General features: G+C 49.4%; 1 protein-coding gene across 2 annotated transcripts in view; it reads left to right on the top strand.

Moving 5' to 3' along the window:
- Positions 1 to 16811, top strand: part of DDX31 (DEAD-box helicase 31) — a 73752-nt gene that overhangs the window by 40431 nt on the left and 16510 nt on the right. For both annotated transcript variants that reach the window (XM_027556660.1, XM_027556661.1), the window contains exons 17-19: positions 806 to 887; positions 7433 to 7544; positions 13383 to 13551. In XM_027556660.1, the coding sequence (XP_027412461.1) occupies positions 806 to 887; positions 7433 to 7544; positions 13383 to 13551 (363 nt within the window). The remainder of the gene's footprint in view (positions 1 to 805; positions 888 to 7432; positions 7545 to 13382; positions 13552 to 16811) is intronic.

The raw sequence follows: 16811 nt of genomic DNA, 5'->3' as shown, positions 1-16811 counted from the left end.
ACTCTTCCTTCCCTCTCCCTTCTTCCCTGGGAAATCTGTTCTCCTTGTCTCTGCCTCAGGACTCTGCTCTATGCCCTTCTTCAGGACAAAGGCTGGGGCCTTCCAGAGCCAAGGGGGACAGTGTGCTGTCCAGACTCCCCCAAGAGGCTGCTTGCAGCATCTCATCCTGGCTCCTCGTGGCTCCCATTCACAGTGAAGCCTGAGTTCTGGTTTCAGCTGTTAGCCCATAACTCTATACATTTGCCAGAGGTCATTTGGTTCTCACCCTTGAGTAATTCAGGGATGACAGTCAGGAAGGTCCCTCGGGGTAGATTAGGACAGAGTTCTGGCGCTGTCAGCGGGAGACGTTGGCCACCTGTTCACTTTCAGGCATTTGTTTACCCGACTAAGGGTCTTCAGCCACCTCCTTTATCGAAAGGGACTGTCGGAAATGTTTTTTTGGCTTGTTGCCTTCTGCTCAAGTCCAGGTAATATGTCAATAAGCAGGCCTCTGTAGTTTTCCAGATTTATTAAGAAATAATGATGTGATCCCCATAAAAGAGATTCTAAACGTAGCCTATGTACATGTATCCGGGAGGATGAGAATTGGTGGTAATGTCACCCTTCTGTCCCTCTAATGTCATAGACTCCCCTTCCTTCCGAATTCCTGAAAGGTTAGGAAAACATTCCCTTTCCTGTGACCAAGTGTCACTTCTCCTTTATATCTGGTTAGCCAGAAGAGAGGCCAATATTATGCATCACAGTTGATAGAATAATGTTTCTGGAAGAATAAAAAGCTTACCTCTATATGTCCTTCTTTTTACAGCGTTTCTGAGGTGAAGATGGAAGACATTTTGTCTGTTCTGACAAAGGATGAATGTTTTAAAGGGAGACGAGGGGGAGGCCAGGTGAGTTTCATTGTTGACTGTGCTTGCTGCTCACAGACGTCACTCATCTCCTGGTGTGGGGAGGCAGCGACTCTGAGTACTGGGCACTCCCTACCACTGGCGAGTAAAGTGTGTGTTTTCGGGACCATGAACATTAGACGAGGCCACATCTTGCTGGCGTTTCTCTCTCTTTGCTTCTGGATGCATTTGCTGGCCCATCCAGTTAATGGGCCCCCATCCGCCCTGGGTGTCTGCCAGGCAGCAGCAGTCTCCCCAAAAGGAGGGCTCGTCCCCGGCCAGAAAGGTTCTGGAGGCAGCAGCGCTCCATGCTCAGCCCTGGTGGTCCCCCTCCAGCTTACCCACACGGACACCTGGCCTGCCCCATCCACCCAGGACCGCGTGGAAAAGCAAATGTCTCAGAACCTCCTTTCAGACACACTTAGTTCATCCATTTTCTAACGTGTGCTATACGCAGAGGAAGAGTAAAGTTGAGGTCATTAGCAAGAAGAATTTTTATCATCTGAGCACTTCCATATGGAGATCCTGAGCAGCACAGGCCTCCCCGGACAGCCTTTCCTGCTTCTTTCTGAGGCCTCCCCCTGCTTGGAAGCACTTCCACTCCCCTCTACCATGTTACTAGGTCTACCACCTAGACTTGTGTGTGTGTATCTGTGTGTGTGTAGTGTTGCTCTGTATAATTTTGTCCATGAAATTTTAATATTTGGTTATTTTTGCATCTCTGCCCCGATGCCTGTGGATAGACTGGAAAATCAGAGCCAAATAGGTGAAGTTTAAGAGTCTCTTTTGTGCGTTAGTACATGTATTTATTTGGATCATTATTCTCTCCGAGGCAAGGAGTCTGTTTGCCTGACCCCGATTTAAGTTGTCCTGTTCCAGAGAGAACCTGCAGAAGTGCACTAAGGAGAGGAGAGGAGCAGATGTCTGTTGCCCAGCGTGTGTTCTGGGCCTGGCTCTGTGCTGATGAGCTCTTCCCACACTTGGTCCCGTCTTAGCCTCTCAGCAGCCCACAAGGCGGGTGTTACTCTCCCACTTCATAGATGAGAAAACTGAGGCTTAGAGAGCTGAAGGAATATCCTTGAGGGTGCACTGATAATTGTGGGTCCTTCTGGTGTGAAAGCAGACCACCTGTCCTTCACGGGATACCAGCAAGCCTCCATTCAGTATTAATTAGGCAAGTAAATGAAACTAAAATGCTTTCTAGATTGGGTAACGTTAGCTGTTTTCATGGCTTCCCTGGTGGTTCATTGGGTAAAGAATCCACCTGCGAATGCAGGAGACGCAGATTCAATCCCTGGGTTGGGAAGCGCCCCTGAGAAGGCAGTGGCAACCCATTCCAGTATTCTTGCCTGGAGAATTCCATAGACAGAGGAGCCTGGTAGGCTACTGTCCATGGGGTCACAAAGAGTTGGACATGACTGAGCAACTAAGCAGCTGTGTTCATAGAGGTGAAATTTGGGCAGTAAATGGTACCACAACAACAATCCCCATGAACAAGAAAAGCTATTAAGGACTTGGTTGATCAACCTGTTATATTAAGTGATATTTCACTACAGAGGGTCTGGTCCCCCCAGGCCTTCAGGCCATCCCATAATAATAGACTGTTGTCGTGGGAACTGGCTGGAAACTATAGAGACTCATGGGTCTTGGCACACTTCTCTGTTCTTCAGAAACTACTGCAAATTCTAGTTAGGGGGCAGGGTTTATTTTCTGTTTTTCCAGATGTTTCCACAGCTGTGTAATTACAGCCCCAGGACAGCTCTGTGGGCTGAGCAGGGGCACCCGGGGAGCTGTCTGAGGATGGGATAGCCCAGTGGTCAGGAGCACGGCCTTTGGGCCTGAATCCTCATCTCACCAGCTGTGTGGCTTCGGGCCAGGACTAGACCTTAGGGTCAGTTTCTTCCTGTGTACAACTGAGATAATTTTAGTTTTCTTCTCAGAAGGAGATTGAAGAATTGAGCGAAAAATAACCCAAGAGTTCCAACACAGGGACTGAAGTGTATTTATTATTATTATTATATCACATCAGTTAGCAGCACAAGCATATATGGAATTGAAGCTCAGACTCATTGACACGAAGCCCAGTGCCTTTTTTTTGCAGTTTCACACTAAGTGGAAAATTAGCACTTGGCTTCCCTGGTGGCTCTGACGGTAAAGAATCTGCCTGCAATGTGGGAGACCTGGGTTCTGTGCCTGTTTGGGGACGACCCCCTGGAGAAGGGAATGGCTACCCATTCCAGTATTCTTACCTGGAGAATTCCATGAACAGAGAAACCTGGCAGGCTACAGTCCATGGGGTCATAAAGAGTCAGACACGACTGAGCGACTTTCACTTTGACCGTTCTCCGGAATGAAGAGCAAGCAGCAAAATTAGTGAAGGAGATAGTGAAGGAGATAGTGAAGGTTTCAATAACCTTGTCTTCACTTACACTGTTGCCAGGACTGGCTCTGGTTTCAGTATTTATCCCCTAAGCACAGCCCAGTTCTGTCCCGGGTGCTGATGGTCCTGTGTCTCCGAGTATCTCTGGGGAGGCTGTGGACGGGCACAGGGCGCCTCCTGTAGGACTCTTCCCCAGAGCAAGAGAACCTTCCTCTGCTCTCTCGGAAACAAGCCATTCTGTAAACATCCGCCCTGTGGCTGGCGGCCCTAGTTCCTCTCCCTAAGCCTTTTCTGTGGCTCGAGACCAGCCTGGAAGGCTAGCTGGGGCTTGAGGAGCCCTCCTGAGATGGTGGGTGGGAGGCGGGGCCCAGAGTCCGACAGGCTCGGACCCGAGTCCTGGCTTCACAGTCAGTCATTCTGCAACCTGGGGCAGATCCTCCCCAGCCTGGGTTTCCCCCCTGGAGAAGGAGGACGTCTCTAGTACCTGTCCTGCCAGGCCGCTGTGAGGTTTAAATAAAACAACACACGGAGCACTGTGGGTCATGTGAGCTCACCTCCGCCCTGAACTGCTGCCTTGATGGACATGATGTTTCGATATTTTTACGGTCTGGTGATCTTTGAAAGAGAAAAAGTGCTAAGTAAGGCCAGGCTTCTACCACGCCAAAATAACTAACTGGTTAACTTAGAAAACTCAACTAGTCATGCCAGGTTCTAGATGTCACATCCATCAGCACCACCTGTTTGCCCAAATTTACCTTTCATTCACAGGACAAAGCAAAACAAAAACTCAGTTGACTGCATTACTGATTATTATGTAGGTTACTGCCTTCAAGAGTGTATTATGTGCGTGAATCCTATGAATGGTAAAGAGAATAAAGTGAATGCTGGACACAACTTTTGATTCTGTTTTGCCTGAAAGATGCAGTGCCCTAATTGGCATCTTTGATGTGGGCAGTTCTTGCTGGCGTACCAGCCAGTGCCTGGCACACAAAGGTGGGTGCGGTGGCTGGGCCTTCATGCTGAGCCAGGTGCCTCATCATGAAGCCCATCTTCACCCAGCTTGGTTGAAGGCCATTGTAAATGTCCCTCTGGCACATACATTTTAGGGCTTCCGTGAACAGAAAGCAAGCGAGTGAAGCATCTGTAAAATGTATATTTCATATTTAGGTATATAAAATATATATAGCTGCGTCTGGGCGTGCGAATGTTCACCCACCTACAAAGAGAATAAATTTGATCTTTCAACTTGACTGGGAAGTGCTCAGAAGGTTCTAGGGACTGTGGAGGTAAAATTCAGCTTGGCAGTACAGTGATTAAAACAAAATCCTTCCATTTAGTTTAAAAATACCTTAGAAGTTGGCAATGTCAAAACACATGCTTCAGATAAAAAAAAGTCTCCCACCCCAACTGCTCCCACCTAAAACTTTTTACAACAAAAATAACCCCGCCCAGCTGTCTTGTACTCATCTGTTGACTCTTGATAGGCATGAATTTCCATCTCCACATTATAAACACACACCCAAACATATTCTTCCTAAAAGTTTTTTTTGTCCAATGAGATACACCTATAAGCTCATCCTAACAGAAAGCTCCTTGGCATCATGAAAGATTAAAATAAGATCACTAGCCATCGTCTAGTTTTTGTGGATTGTCTGTTCTTCCCAAGACCAGAAAGTCTCTACAGACACAGAGCACTGAGTGTGTCTAGACCTTTGGAAATGTTTTTTTCCTAAACCACCCACCGTCTGCTAGTTGCGAGCTGCTTCATTAAGCAGGACTAAGTCTGTGTCTTTGAGGGTTGGGGGGGCCGGTCCTCGGAGATGTGCCCTCTGGGGTCTCACCCCCTCATTATGGGAGCTTCTTCCCTGTCTGGGGCTGAGCCGGTGCTGCCTGACTCTGCCCCTTCTGTCTTCAGTTTAAATTTAGACTGTCCTCCCCAGAAGACAACGGAAAAATACCTCGTTCATTCTCAAGAGGGGCAATTTTAAAATAAAGTATTTCTGGAAGTGGCAAGGGGCGGGGGGGACTAAGACCTGCTTTCTCTTTAGTGTATGATGTTTCCTGCCATTAACTTTTTCTTATATTCTGCTAAAACTGACCTCATCATTTCAAATGTGCGAACCTAGTTTTATCGCCTTTTTTCTACGTATTTTACTGGTATACACACATTATATATATGTGTATATGTAATTTTTTTTTTTTGGTTGGGAAGAAAAGATGCCTCATTTTGAAACCTAAAGGGGGGAATAAGAAAAGCCCTTTGTAATATATTGCCATATTATCACTAAATCCCCTGACAGTTGTGACACAGAAGCAAGTCACCTGTCACTTAAGCTTGAGGTCTCTTTAATTTTCTCCTGGAATTCGCACCAGGCTGTCTTTAATTTGAGGCCTTTATTGGAATTCTGAAACCTCTCTGCCTCCCTGGCTCTCAGATCTATTCTGAGAGCTGTTACAGAATGTATACAATAACCAACAGAGGGATTGGAGAGGGCTGGAGCTCTGTTTATTTAACACTCTGGAGGGATTTTTGTGCTTATTCGGTCCTGGCTGCCCGGCTTTCAATATCGCTTTGACAACCATTCTGCCCTTCTCATTAATTTTAAACAGTTAAAACACAGGAAAAAGAGGAAAAAGTTTTCATTATTAAAGTGCTTTACTTTTTAATAACAGAGGATTCTGTCCGCCAGGGGAAAGGGCATCCTTGCTAATTTCACATTCATATTAAAAAAAAAGCGCAAGGAAGGTGACAGTCTCGTTGCTGAGGTGGCTTAACGAAAGGAGGACAGCAAGAAAGAAGTTTGCATTTCACATCAGTTAAGAGGGTAAAGAAATCCTTGTTAATGACAACAGCAAATGTCCACTTTCGTAACACAGCTCCTGAGTGACTTTTCTCTTGACATTTGAGTGGATAAAACCCTTAGGGGGACCATGTACCGTGAAATCAGCTAGACTGTCATCAACCAAACAGATAGCAGGAATGATTTGACTAAACTAAAAACATTTTCAGGTTGTTAAGTCTCTATTAATACAGAGACAAACTCTGCCCCCAAGAAGGAGGCTTTTTCTCCCCCCGCCCCACCCTTTAGTCTTCCTCCAACAGCTTTAACTGTGAAAGATGCCAGGGTGCCTGCGAGAGGCGCGGTCAGCAGACCCCAGAGCACGCCCCCTGTCCTCTATGGGAGTTAAAAGGAACATGAACTGGGCCTCATGCAGGTTTTCTCCTGGTGACCCACGTCGGGTGTGGCGGGTGAGGAGGGCTGGAGCTTCATTAGCACCATCCAAAGGATCAACACCTCTGGGAAGGCGGATTAGCCAAGTTTGGGTTCTGTTGATTCTCAGTTTCATATTCAGGAGACAGCGTTCGTGTCAAGATATGACACATAAGCCACGTGTTTTCGGGGGGATGTAAAGAAAGGAAATCTTTTCTCTGGGGTTGCTAAAGGCTGAAAAGAAATGAAATTTTGGTTTTATTCACATTTTCCACCTGTAGGGTCTTTTGTGCATACAAATATGACTTCTTACAGAGGGACGGTTGGCTGCAGAGATCCATGGCGGTGGCCTCGCATGGTTGGCTGGAGCAGCCCAGTCCTCCGTGGGTTCCTGGGCACAGGGCTCTGGGCTGCAAGAATGTTTCTGGAACACTGAGAGTCTGGACCTCTCAGGAGTGAGGACATGTGCTCTGTGATTCAGGGACAGACCATGTTGTGGGCAGGTGGCTGTGGGTTGCTCTTGGATAGGAATGTCCAGGGCTCCACCGATGAATACCAGGCAGGGGGCAGATTGAAAGCCTAAGTGGGACATACAAGGTTCCTCTGAAAACCGCTTCTGTCCCATCATGTTTTAAAGGCCTGAATTGGACTTCGAAAATTCCAAAGTGTCTCCCATAGACTTTCACTTTGAACACGCGTGATAAGAGGCCAGGAAGAAAAGTAAACAAGTAAATAAATAAGAGACCCGACCTGCTCCCTCACAAAGCCATCCTCATCTTTGCTTGACTTTAACATCTTTATCACTCCTTTTTCTTCCCTAGTAATATTGAAAGGATTACCCTTGGTGGCCCCTTGGTGGTTACTGTGTGATTTTACTGTTATTAAATCTATTATAAACCGCTTCATTATTCCTGACTCTGACTGTCTGTCCTCTAATCCTTCCGTCACCTTCCCAGAAATCCCGCGCCGCTGGCCCCCAGGAAATCCGGGAACGAGCCACGGTCTTGCAGACGCTGTTTGAAGATTACGTGCACTCCAGTGAGGAGACGGTCTCCGGGGCCAAGAAAGGTTGGTCAATTTCTTGGGTGGTTGTAGATGGATAACCCGACCGGGCATTGTCCCACCTCAACCCACATGCCCCCTCACAGGTTGGGAGGCCAACCAGGCAGCTCTGCTCACCAGCAAAAGCCTTCAGTCTCCCTAATTCTGCAGGGATTGGAAGCAGGCACGGAAGGCTTTAAAGTGATATTAAATGTTAATTTCATCCATCCTCGCGTTTTGCACAAATGAGGCTTTATCTTGGCTTACGTCAGGTCTATAGAGCTGTGACCCAGCAACTTAGGTCTCCGAAACCCATTTTCCTCTTTCTTTGAAAACTGGATAGACGAGATACGGCACGTCGGTAGGAGTTGTAGAGATGGAAATCAGAGATGAAGGCAAGGTCTGGAAATGTTAGACCAAAGCAGTTCCTACTTGAAAATACAAAGAAAAACTAGAAAGCAGTGCTGAAGAAGGGCCGCAAACCATGAGCCCAGCTCATGGGAAGTTTATGGAAGGGTCAGGTATTAACTCAGTATTTATAGCCTTTGTAGCGTGAATCAGCCCCAGGCGTTAGGTGTGGGCTCAGTAGCTCACTCTGAGCCCGAACAGAGCGCAGGGGAGGGGAGCTCAGAACAGCCCCATGTCTTCCATGCTGGAATGTGAGTGTCTTGGCTACTGACTGTCCCATGTTTGCTGATGAGACTCACCCCCGCTACGGGGAGATCCACAGTGACCCATGATCTGGAGAAGAATGCCGGGCTGGCTTACCAAGAGATAAACATTACAGCCTGTTGTTTTCTTCTTTCTATGAACTGAAACTTTTTTAAAAATTCCTTTAATATTTATTGAATTGGGCACCATTCCCGGTGCTTGGGACACACCAGGGATCAAAAGAAACAAAAATCGTCACCTTTGTAACATTCTAGTGGGGAAGCAGACAGTGAAAGTAATAAACATAATAAATGAATTACACATACATTAGATAGAGAGTCTCGGGACTCCCCTGGTGGTCCAGTGGCTAAGACTCCGAGCTCCCAGTGCAGGGGACCTGGGTTCCATCTCTGGTCAGGAACTAATTCCCACGTGCTGCAGCTAAGAGTTCTTGTGCCACAGCTTAAGATTCTGTGTGCCGCAAGTAAGACTTGGCAAAGCCAGATAATTAGCTAGTTTAATTCAGTAGTCCAGTGAAAGGTGATGAGAGTGATAGAGGGAACAGAGCAGATGAGGGAAATGGAGGGCTAAGGGCAGAGTGAGCCATGTTGGGATGGTTGCCATGCGAGTGAAACCCTGAAGAGGGGCCGTCCTGGGGCTCTGACTGAGGGCATCCAGGCAGGCGCCATGTGCAATGTGCCCAGAAGGAGGCGAGGGGCAGCAGAGGCAGGGCGTGGAGGCGTCCAGGGCACCCAGCTACCCCGAGCGAAAGGGGAGCCAGCGGAGGCCTTGGGGCAGGGAGGTGGTCTGGCGGCTGAGAAGGTCACATGCGGCTGGGTGAGAACAGACCGGGGTAAAGGTGAAGGTCAGGAGACGGGCTCCCAGGCAGTTATGGTAATCAGAAAACCAGTTAAGTCTGGTTTCTAATAATATGTTCACGTGTCTCCCTGCAGTGAATTCAGCAACTCCTAAGGCTCTTCCTGAGAACCTGCCTTTGGAGAAGTACTAGAACATTCTCTCATGGAGAACAGAATGTCTCGGGGAGAGTTTGGGCACATGTTGAAAGTTAGACGAACTCAACTTGCTGTGGGATACCTGACCAAATGTTGGCCACAGGGTTGATACCAGAGTTGGAGTGAAGAGGAAGAAAGCAAAGCCACACCAGCACTATATTGCTGGCGTCAGAGGTGCTTTGGATATCCTAGCGAGCCCACAACTGTTTCAGCGTGTCTGGGTCATCAGGGTAAAAGTGACAGTAAATAGTCCTTAGAGAATATGGTTTTGGGTTGTCTCTTCATCGTTACCGTTGAACTTACTAACACCAAGAGGCTGGCAGGGTTACTTGTCTTCTTTTCAAAGGATGTTGGAGTGGGGCCACTCCCAATGTTTACGGCCTAAGAAGGAAATAAACACATTACCTTTTAAGGGAACTGCCTGTAGAACATCTTGGTCACCCCACAGCAGGCGTTAGATTCTCTGCTCTTCTCTCCTCTTAGGATTGAATTCTGGAGGTTTGAGGAGAGGAGACCTGTAATTGCCATACCCCAGGAGCTGATTCTGTCTTTTGCATTTCCTTATCTCCATATGCAAATTCTCTACCCTTGACTCTCCTCCCCTTTAGCCATTTCAGAACCCACCTCATGAATAACTAACAAAAGCAGCTGGGTTTTGCCTTCATGCCAGAAAACTAGCTGGAAACTGGGCCAAGTATGCATTTGTTTCCTTTTGTACTTTCTGACCAAGCTATTGCTAATATCCAGGATTTCATCATGGTCAGTTTCCAGAAGCAGTTAGCCCTTTTCCCCCTCACATCTTGCATCTTGTGAGTAGAGCTTCAAGTGGTAAAAATTGTGGTAATGTAAGTTTGAACTCCAGACTCCTGAACAAAAATTTCAGAAAGCGGAGTCCTTCAGCTGCACGGCACCACTTCCACTTCCTCTTGTGGGTCCTCCCCGAAGAGCAGGGGTTATGTGTTAGGGTTATGCCTGGCTCGGAAGGGATCATCCCTCCCTGTGATTAGAGGGAGGCTGGCTTCTTGGTCAAACACTTTGCCTTTAAGAGAATTGGTGCAAGCCGCCTCTCCCACTACCTTTGGGTGGTTGTCACTGTTAATGTGCTAGACGTGTGCTCCTCTGGGGCAGGACTGGGGTTGGGAGGAGCAAGGATGGGCAGCACCTTCCAGGCTGGAGTTTTGCTCCTTTCTGCCTCCTTGACCCTAAGCATCATCCACAAGATGTTGCTCTTCCTGATCAGATGTCCAAGAATAGATTTGGTTTTATTGCTCAAAAGGACAAAATGTCCTATGTCCTTGGAAGGTATTTTGAAATAGATTTCCCTAAATCCTGTCATCCTTACGGCTCTGAAATGGGGTTCAGTGAGAGCACCAGCTCTGAGTGGCTGGAGCGTCATCCGACTTGCGTCCCACAAGTCTCCTTTCATGAAAGGTCTCCTTCCATGACCTCTCCTCTTCCGCCCCATCTCCACCTCACAGCCCCACTTCCTTCCACTGCCAGCATGAGCCACTTCCTGCTCCCTGGAAGTACAACCTGCCTGTCGAGGGAGAGGACTCTTCTGCCATTTCCTGGCAGACCCCTTTCCCCGTAGCTATTCGGTAAGTCAGTTCAGTCTCTCAGTCACGTCCACCTGTTTGTGACCCCATGGACTGCAGCACACCAGGCCTCCCTGTCCATCACCAACTCCCAGAGTTTACTCAGAATCATATCCATTGAGTCGGTGATGCCATCCAACCGTCTCATCCTCTGTTGTCCCCTTCTCCTCCTGCCGTCAATCTTTCCCAGCATCAGGGTCTTTTCCAGTGAATCAGTACTTCGCATCAGGTAGCCAAAGTATTGGAGTTTCAGCTTCAATATCAGTCCTTCCAATGAACACCCAGGACTGATCTGCTTAAGGATGGACTGGTTGGATCTCCTTGCAGTCCTAAGGACTCTCAAGAGTCTTCTCCAACACCACAGTTCAGAAGCATCAGTTCTTCAGTGCTCAGCTTTCTTTATAGTCCAACTCTCACATCCATACATGGATGGATTAGCTATTAGTGGAGCACCTATATCTCCCAGGACTAGGCTCTGCAGCCTCAGCTCTCAGGATTGGTGTGGAGAGGAGCAGTCATTCTAATCTGCTCCAGCACAAGGGCAGTGTGAATGAGGAGGCCTGGGCCAGCATTGGGGTAAATGAGGTTTTAAAGGTGCAGACTCTTTGGCGTGTCCTGGTCCCAGCCTGCTCTTTCTGTCTAGAGTAGATGTTGGGGGTTGGGAAGAGGCAGTGTCTCCTGGGTCGTGGTGGTTGTAGCACTTTCCCCTCTGAGGACTTGAATTCGTGTCAGAACCCTCCCAACTGCAGAGACCATTTGAAACATTAAAGATCTTCCTTGAAAAACCTCGTCCCCAGTTATTAAAAAGGGGAGTGAGCACAGATGACAAGAGGGGTGCAGAGGAGTCGCCTTGGTTATTATTTCTCATCGATTGGGAAAAGGAGTTCACTTTGCTCAGTAAATAGAGCTTTGATGGGTTCCCAGGATCCTTCCAGGAGCTGATCTGCTAAAATGACACTTTTTATTACTGTTCATAAACGCCGATCTCCAGGTGCTGCCTGGATATTACGTTTAAGCTGTGGGCAAACTTGCCGGTCCAGTGGCTCAAACAGTGAGGGTGAGGGAGACTGGTGCCTGCTTCCAGCAACTGGGTGGAGAGGGGCGGGGCTACAACTGGGCCAGGAAGGCAGGGACGCTCAGTCGGCGGATGAGAAAGGGCGCTCGTGAGAAAAGGGCAAGATACTTGACTCTCACTGTTGTCGAGAGACATTCCGGGGAAACCAGGGATGGAAGAATGGTTCCTCCAAGGAGCATCAGTGAAGGTGGATCCAGAGTGCCGCCTGCCTGGGAGCCGCCCCTGGCTTGTCTCTGGCCAGTGAGGGGTCCAGGACAGGGGCCTCTCTCTAACTTTAAAACAACCCAGACGTTCCTGGTTAGACTGTCTGGTGAACAGCTCTAAACCCATGGCAATCGATGACTGTTTTGAGAGCTCTTTTAGAAACTACATCCTTTTCTTTCTCCGCTTTAAAATTCTTTTTTCATCTCCTTTTATACACATTCTTTGAATGGGTAAGAAACACTGCATTGGTCAATCCTGGGTGCTTTTGCGTGAATTTGGTTTTAAAATTTCATGAGTCTACGGTGAACTGGTATCAGTGATTTCTGTGCCTGGGGAACTGGAGGTGTGGCTCCTGGTGGAGGCAGGGTTTATAATAATAATAATAACGTGTAGGAATAATGAACATGACCCACAATCACGATAAAGCCTTATGGACCTTTTGGATTTTATAACATGTTTGTGTTAACTATTCAGAAAACTAAAATGTAATAGAAAATGTGTTCCCAATGTAAAGATCTAATGACTTCATTTTTCATAAGAAAATGGTATGCATCGATCCTGTCTTAGTTTCTTCACGCATTCTCTTGCTCATTCACTCGCACAACAAAAACCTGCTGTGGGACTTCCCCAGAAGTCCAGTGGTTAAGACTCCATGCTTCCAGTGCAAGGGGCATGGGCTTGATTCTTGGTGGGGGCACTGAGATTCCACATGTCACGTGGTGCAGCCGAAAAATAAACATGCTGTCTGCCAGGTACTGTGCTAGCCCCAGGTCTATAATGAGGAAGAAAACAGGGTCCCGCCTTCTAGGCTCATTATAAGCTACACAGTAAAATCTGAGATAATATCAGGTTTATTAAAGTGAAGTTATGTTGGGTTTATTCACTGTGTCCAGTAAGTGTTAGTCGCTCAGTCATACCTGGCTCTTTGCGACCCCATGGACTGCAGCCCACCAGGCTCCTCTGTCCATGAGATTTTCCAGGCAAGGATACTGGAGTAGGTTGCCATTTCCTTCTCCAGAGGTTCTTCCCAACCCAGGGATCGAACCCAGGTCTCCTGCACTGTAGGCAGATTCTTTACTGACTGAGCTACAGGGGAAGCCCGTAGACTTCCCCTGTGGCCGGTAGGCTTATTTATTTATTTTTAGGAATTAAACAAATATGTGAGTGTAGATTTAGGTTGCTCATGTCTGTCACGCCGTCCTGGTTGTGTGTCCGTTGTTGCCTGGCAGGGTGAACTGCACAGGACAGGCCTTAGGCTGGGCAGCAGAGACCTGTCCTGACCCGCCCCCCCCGCCACCCCCCACCCCGCCCCGCTACTGTCTTCCAGCCCTGCAGTCCTTCATCCGGGCCTACGCCACCTACCCCCGGGAGCTGAAGCATATCTTCCACATCCGACTGCTCCACCTCGGGCACATGGCTAAGAGCTTTGGGCTAAGAGATGCCCCTAAAAATCTTTGCGCCTCGGCCATGAAGAAGAAGAAAGCAAACCTGAAAAGGTAAGGTGGACAAGAGGCCAAGGGTCAGGTGGGTGTCGGGGGCTCTGCTCAGATGGGCAGCGGTGTGGTGGGCTGCTGTGTGCTCAGGGTAGACTCTGCCAGCTCAGGTTTCTGTGATTCTCTCACCATGCTGAGTGCTTGGATCAACCGGGAAAACGCCTAATCTGAATGCTTTTAAGGCATCTGCAGGAAGTCGGTGATGTCACCTGTTGGGTCCTGAGTGGTGGGGATTATTGGACCTACAAGACAAATTTCTTTGGACCATCTTCACTGCCCATGGGTAGAGTAACTCAGGGCTTGCCAGGGTCAGAGCTCCGGACATGCTGTGGGCTGCAGTCCACCCTGGAAGACTGTGGGGTGTCCATGAAACTCTGTTGAGGCCTCCGGGGGCCCCCAGCACCACATGCTGCTCTCTGTGGTGCTGACATGCAACCTCCCGTGGAGAGGCTGCACTGGTGTCATCTCCCTCCTCCCCTCCCACCCCCTCCCCCCAAAAAACACCTTAGGACCTGCCCAGGGGCCCTGGTGAGAGGAGAGCCTATGTGAGGAGGGTTGCCCAGCAGTTGGACGCTGGGCTCTGAGGCCATCTTCACAATTTCAGAAAGCCCTGAGATGATTCCCCTCAACAAAATGCAGTTGTGAGAGCTCTTCTTTCTCTCCTCAGAGATAGGTGTTCTCTCGGTACCAGCTCCAGGCTGTGTGCAAGCTAGAGTATCTTAGATGCCAAGAGCTGCTTTTACGGGGAGTTTGGGTGCATCGTGGTTACTACTTGTGTGATGTGTGGGTGGGAAGGGCTCAGAGAACCCACGAGTGCTCTGGATGGTTATCTTCCAGTGTGTATCCTTCTTTTTGCACGTCAGTTACAAATGCCAGTACCTCCTTGCCCTGCTGCCAAGCACCCATGGGCAGCACCACACTGTCACCTGTTCCCGCACCGTGTCTATCTTGCACATTCACCAAGAAGTGCTGATCACATGCCAGCCTCACTGGGGCCTGGGTTCTCTGCTGTGAAATGGCAGAAGGAGGAGGCCATTGGTCTTGGAGTCGCAGGACTTGGCCTTCAGCTCCAGCTCCAGTTCTGATGTGAGCCTGTGAGCCTCAGACCGTATCTTTGCTTAATGTCTCAGAGCCTTGTTTTCCTCAACCATAAGAGGGAAGAGGAAATCTGTGCTTTTAGCCACTTCACAAGAATCAGAGGCCTGTGACGCGTGTCACTGTGCCTTTTGAAGCATGAAGGGCCATCGAGATGAAACACTGGAGGGCAGAGAGCTGGAGGCCAGGTGAGCTAGGATTTCAGAGCACCCAGTGGGAGCTGTCCAGGGGCTTGGCCCTCATGAAGCTCTTCATGGTGGATAAAAGGTTACCTGATTTTAGTTCCCATTTTGAAATTTTTAAGATGCTTGGTCTTTTCTCTTATACCGACCCTTGTCATATAGGACCACACCCCAGTACTTCTGCAAGGCAGGTGTTTCTCCGCACCCCCTTCTCTGATGCCTGGAGGAGATGGAGACACGTCCAGCTCTGCTTTCTTCCAGGCGGTTTTGAGGTGCAGAGCATTGCCTGCTGCCACACATGGCCTGTCCTGGCCGGGGTTGTGGCCAGAGACCCCTCTGCTGGAGCCGGGTCCTCCCAGAGGGAAAGGGTGCCCCAGCTCCTTCCAGATTTGGGGTGCCTTGAACCAGAGTTAGCTTCCTGCCCTTGGGTTTGGGGTAGCTGACGTCTGTACGTGGTAACTGACTTTTAAGAATGTGACAAAACCCTGAGGCTCACAGTCAGATCTGGAGTGACTGCCTAGTGGTCTGGAAGCCTGACCGTCGTGTCACCGTCTCTAAAATGCTGACACTTGAAGAGGTAAGAATCGTGCTGCCAGGTGATGACTGGTAAGAAACTTGTATCATGTATCCCACTTCCTGCAGGTCAGTGTGACCCCAGCAGTTCACTGTTGCGGCCGAGGTGCCTCCTCTGCCGGGGTGTGCCGACCTCGCTCCGGGAGCACAGGGCGGGGGGCCGGGGCTCGGCGCTGGCATTGTCCTCACCTTGCGAAGCCACCAGGGAGCGCGCCAGCCGCTGCCTCCCGCCCCCGCTGACCCGCGCTGGCAGATGGGCACCAGGACGAGTGTCCCCCTGTGAGCAGGGGATTTAACAGGGCTTTATTTAGGGAAGAATGGGCTGATTAGCCGATAAAGAGCATGTAAGATGGTATGGGGCAGCCTTTGATGTCTGGCTGGCGCAGCAGGGAGCCAGGCGCTGAGTGACAGCAGTGTGTCACAGGATTACTCCGCCCGGGACAATGCCGCGCTCTCTTCCTGCCATGTCGCCGCCCTGTTACAGCCGCTTGCCCGTTGTTATGCCCGTCTTTTGAAGGCATTTCTTCCCTCACTCCTTGCACCCTCCCGCCCCACCCCTGCCTCGCCAAGGCAGACGGGCCCTCAAGGATACAGTAAGGTACTTTTTCTTATTGGGGCGGGGGGAATCTTGTTGCTCCTGGAGGAAGAATGGCCGGGCAGCTAATCTGCTCATGGACCGTGTCATCGTGGCCAGGGAGGCGGCAGAGAGACCTGACAAATTCTCCACACCTCAGGCAGCGCTCGAGCCAGTGCCAGTTGCTGCTCTTTGAGGACGGGAAAGAAAAGTCCATTAAACCCCGCACGAGTGTGGAGAGTTATGCCATGGCCACAATAATCGTTCCAAGCTGAGGCGTCTCCTCTGAAATCCATCTGTCAGGAAAGAGAACAGCTTCCCTGGGTTTTGTGTGGGTGGATGAAATAATAGTGCTGAATTATCCAAACTGTTCTGCAGTCCATTTTATGGTGTTTACTTCCTCGAGTAATTGTGTCAGGCGTAAACCTCTGATAATCTGCAAACCAAATTTATGAGACCGTAAGCATAATCCCGACTCACCTGCCATCCCCACCCAGAGTTCACCCAGGTGTTAGCTGGTGAGGCCAGGGCAGGGCACGCGAGGTGATGACCAGGCATTTCCGTGCAGTGACAAGGGGACTTCTGTCTCCTCTACATGCCTTTATTTCAGAAAAAGGAAAGACCGAGCTACCTTCCCCAAATGAGACCTTCCTCAGCAGGCGTGTCTCTGTCTCCCCCTTCAGTCCTCCATTCTGAAAGGGGACAGTAAGCGCCTTCCCCCTGCACACAGAACTCTCGTGACGCCGACACACAGACCTGTCAGACAGCCCCAACCCCAGACACCTGCACACCATGCACGCAGGGTCAGTGCTGCTGGCAAAATACTGAGTGGCCCCTTA

The sequence above is a fragment of the Bos indicus x Bos taurus genome, chromosome 11, assembly GCF_003369695.1.
Source record: "Bos indicus x Bos taurus breed Angus x Brahman F1 hybrid chromosome 11, Bos_hybrid_MaternalHap_v2.0, whole genome shotgun sequence".
Lineage (NCBI taxonomy): Eukaryota > Metazoa > Chordata > Mammalia > Artiodactyla > Bovidae > Bos > Bos indicus x Bos taurus.
This window is presented reverse-complemented; position numbering and strand designations above follow the sequence as displayed.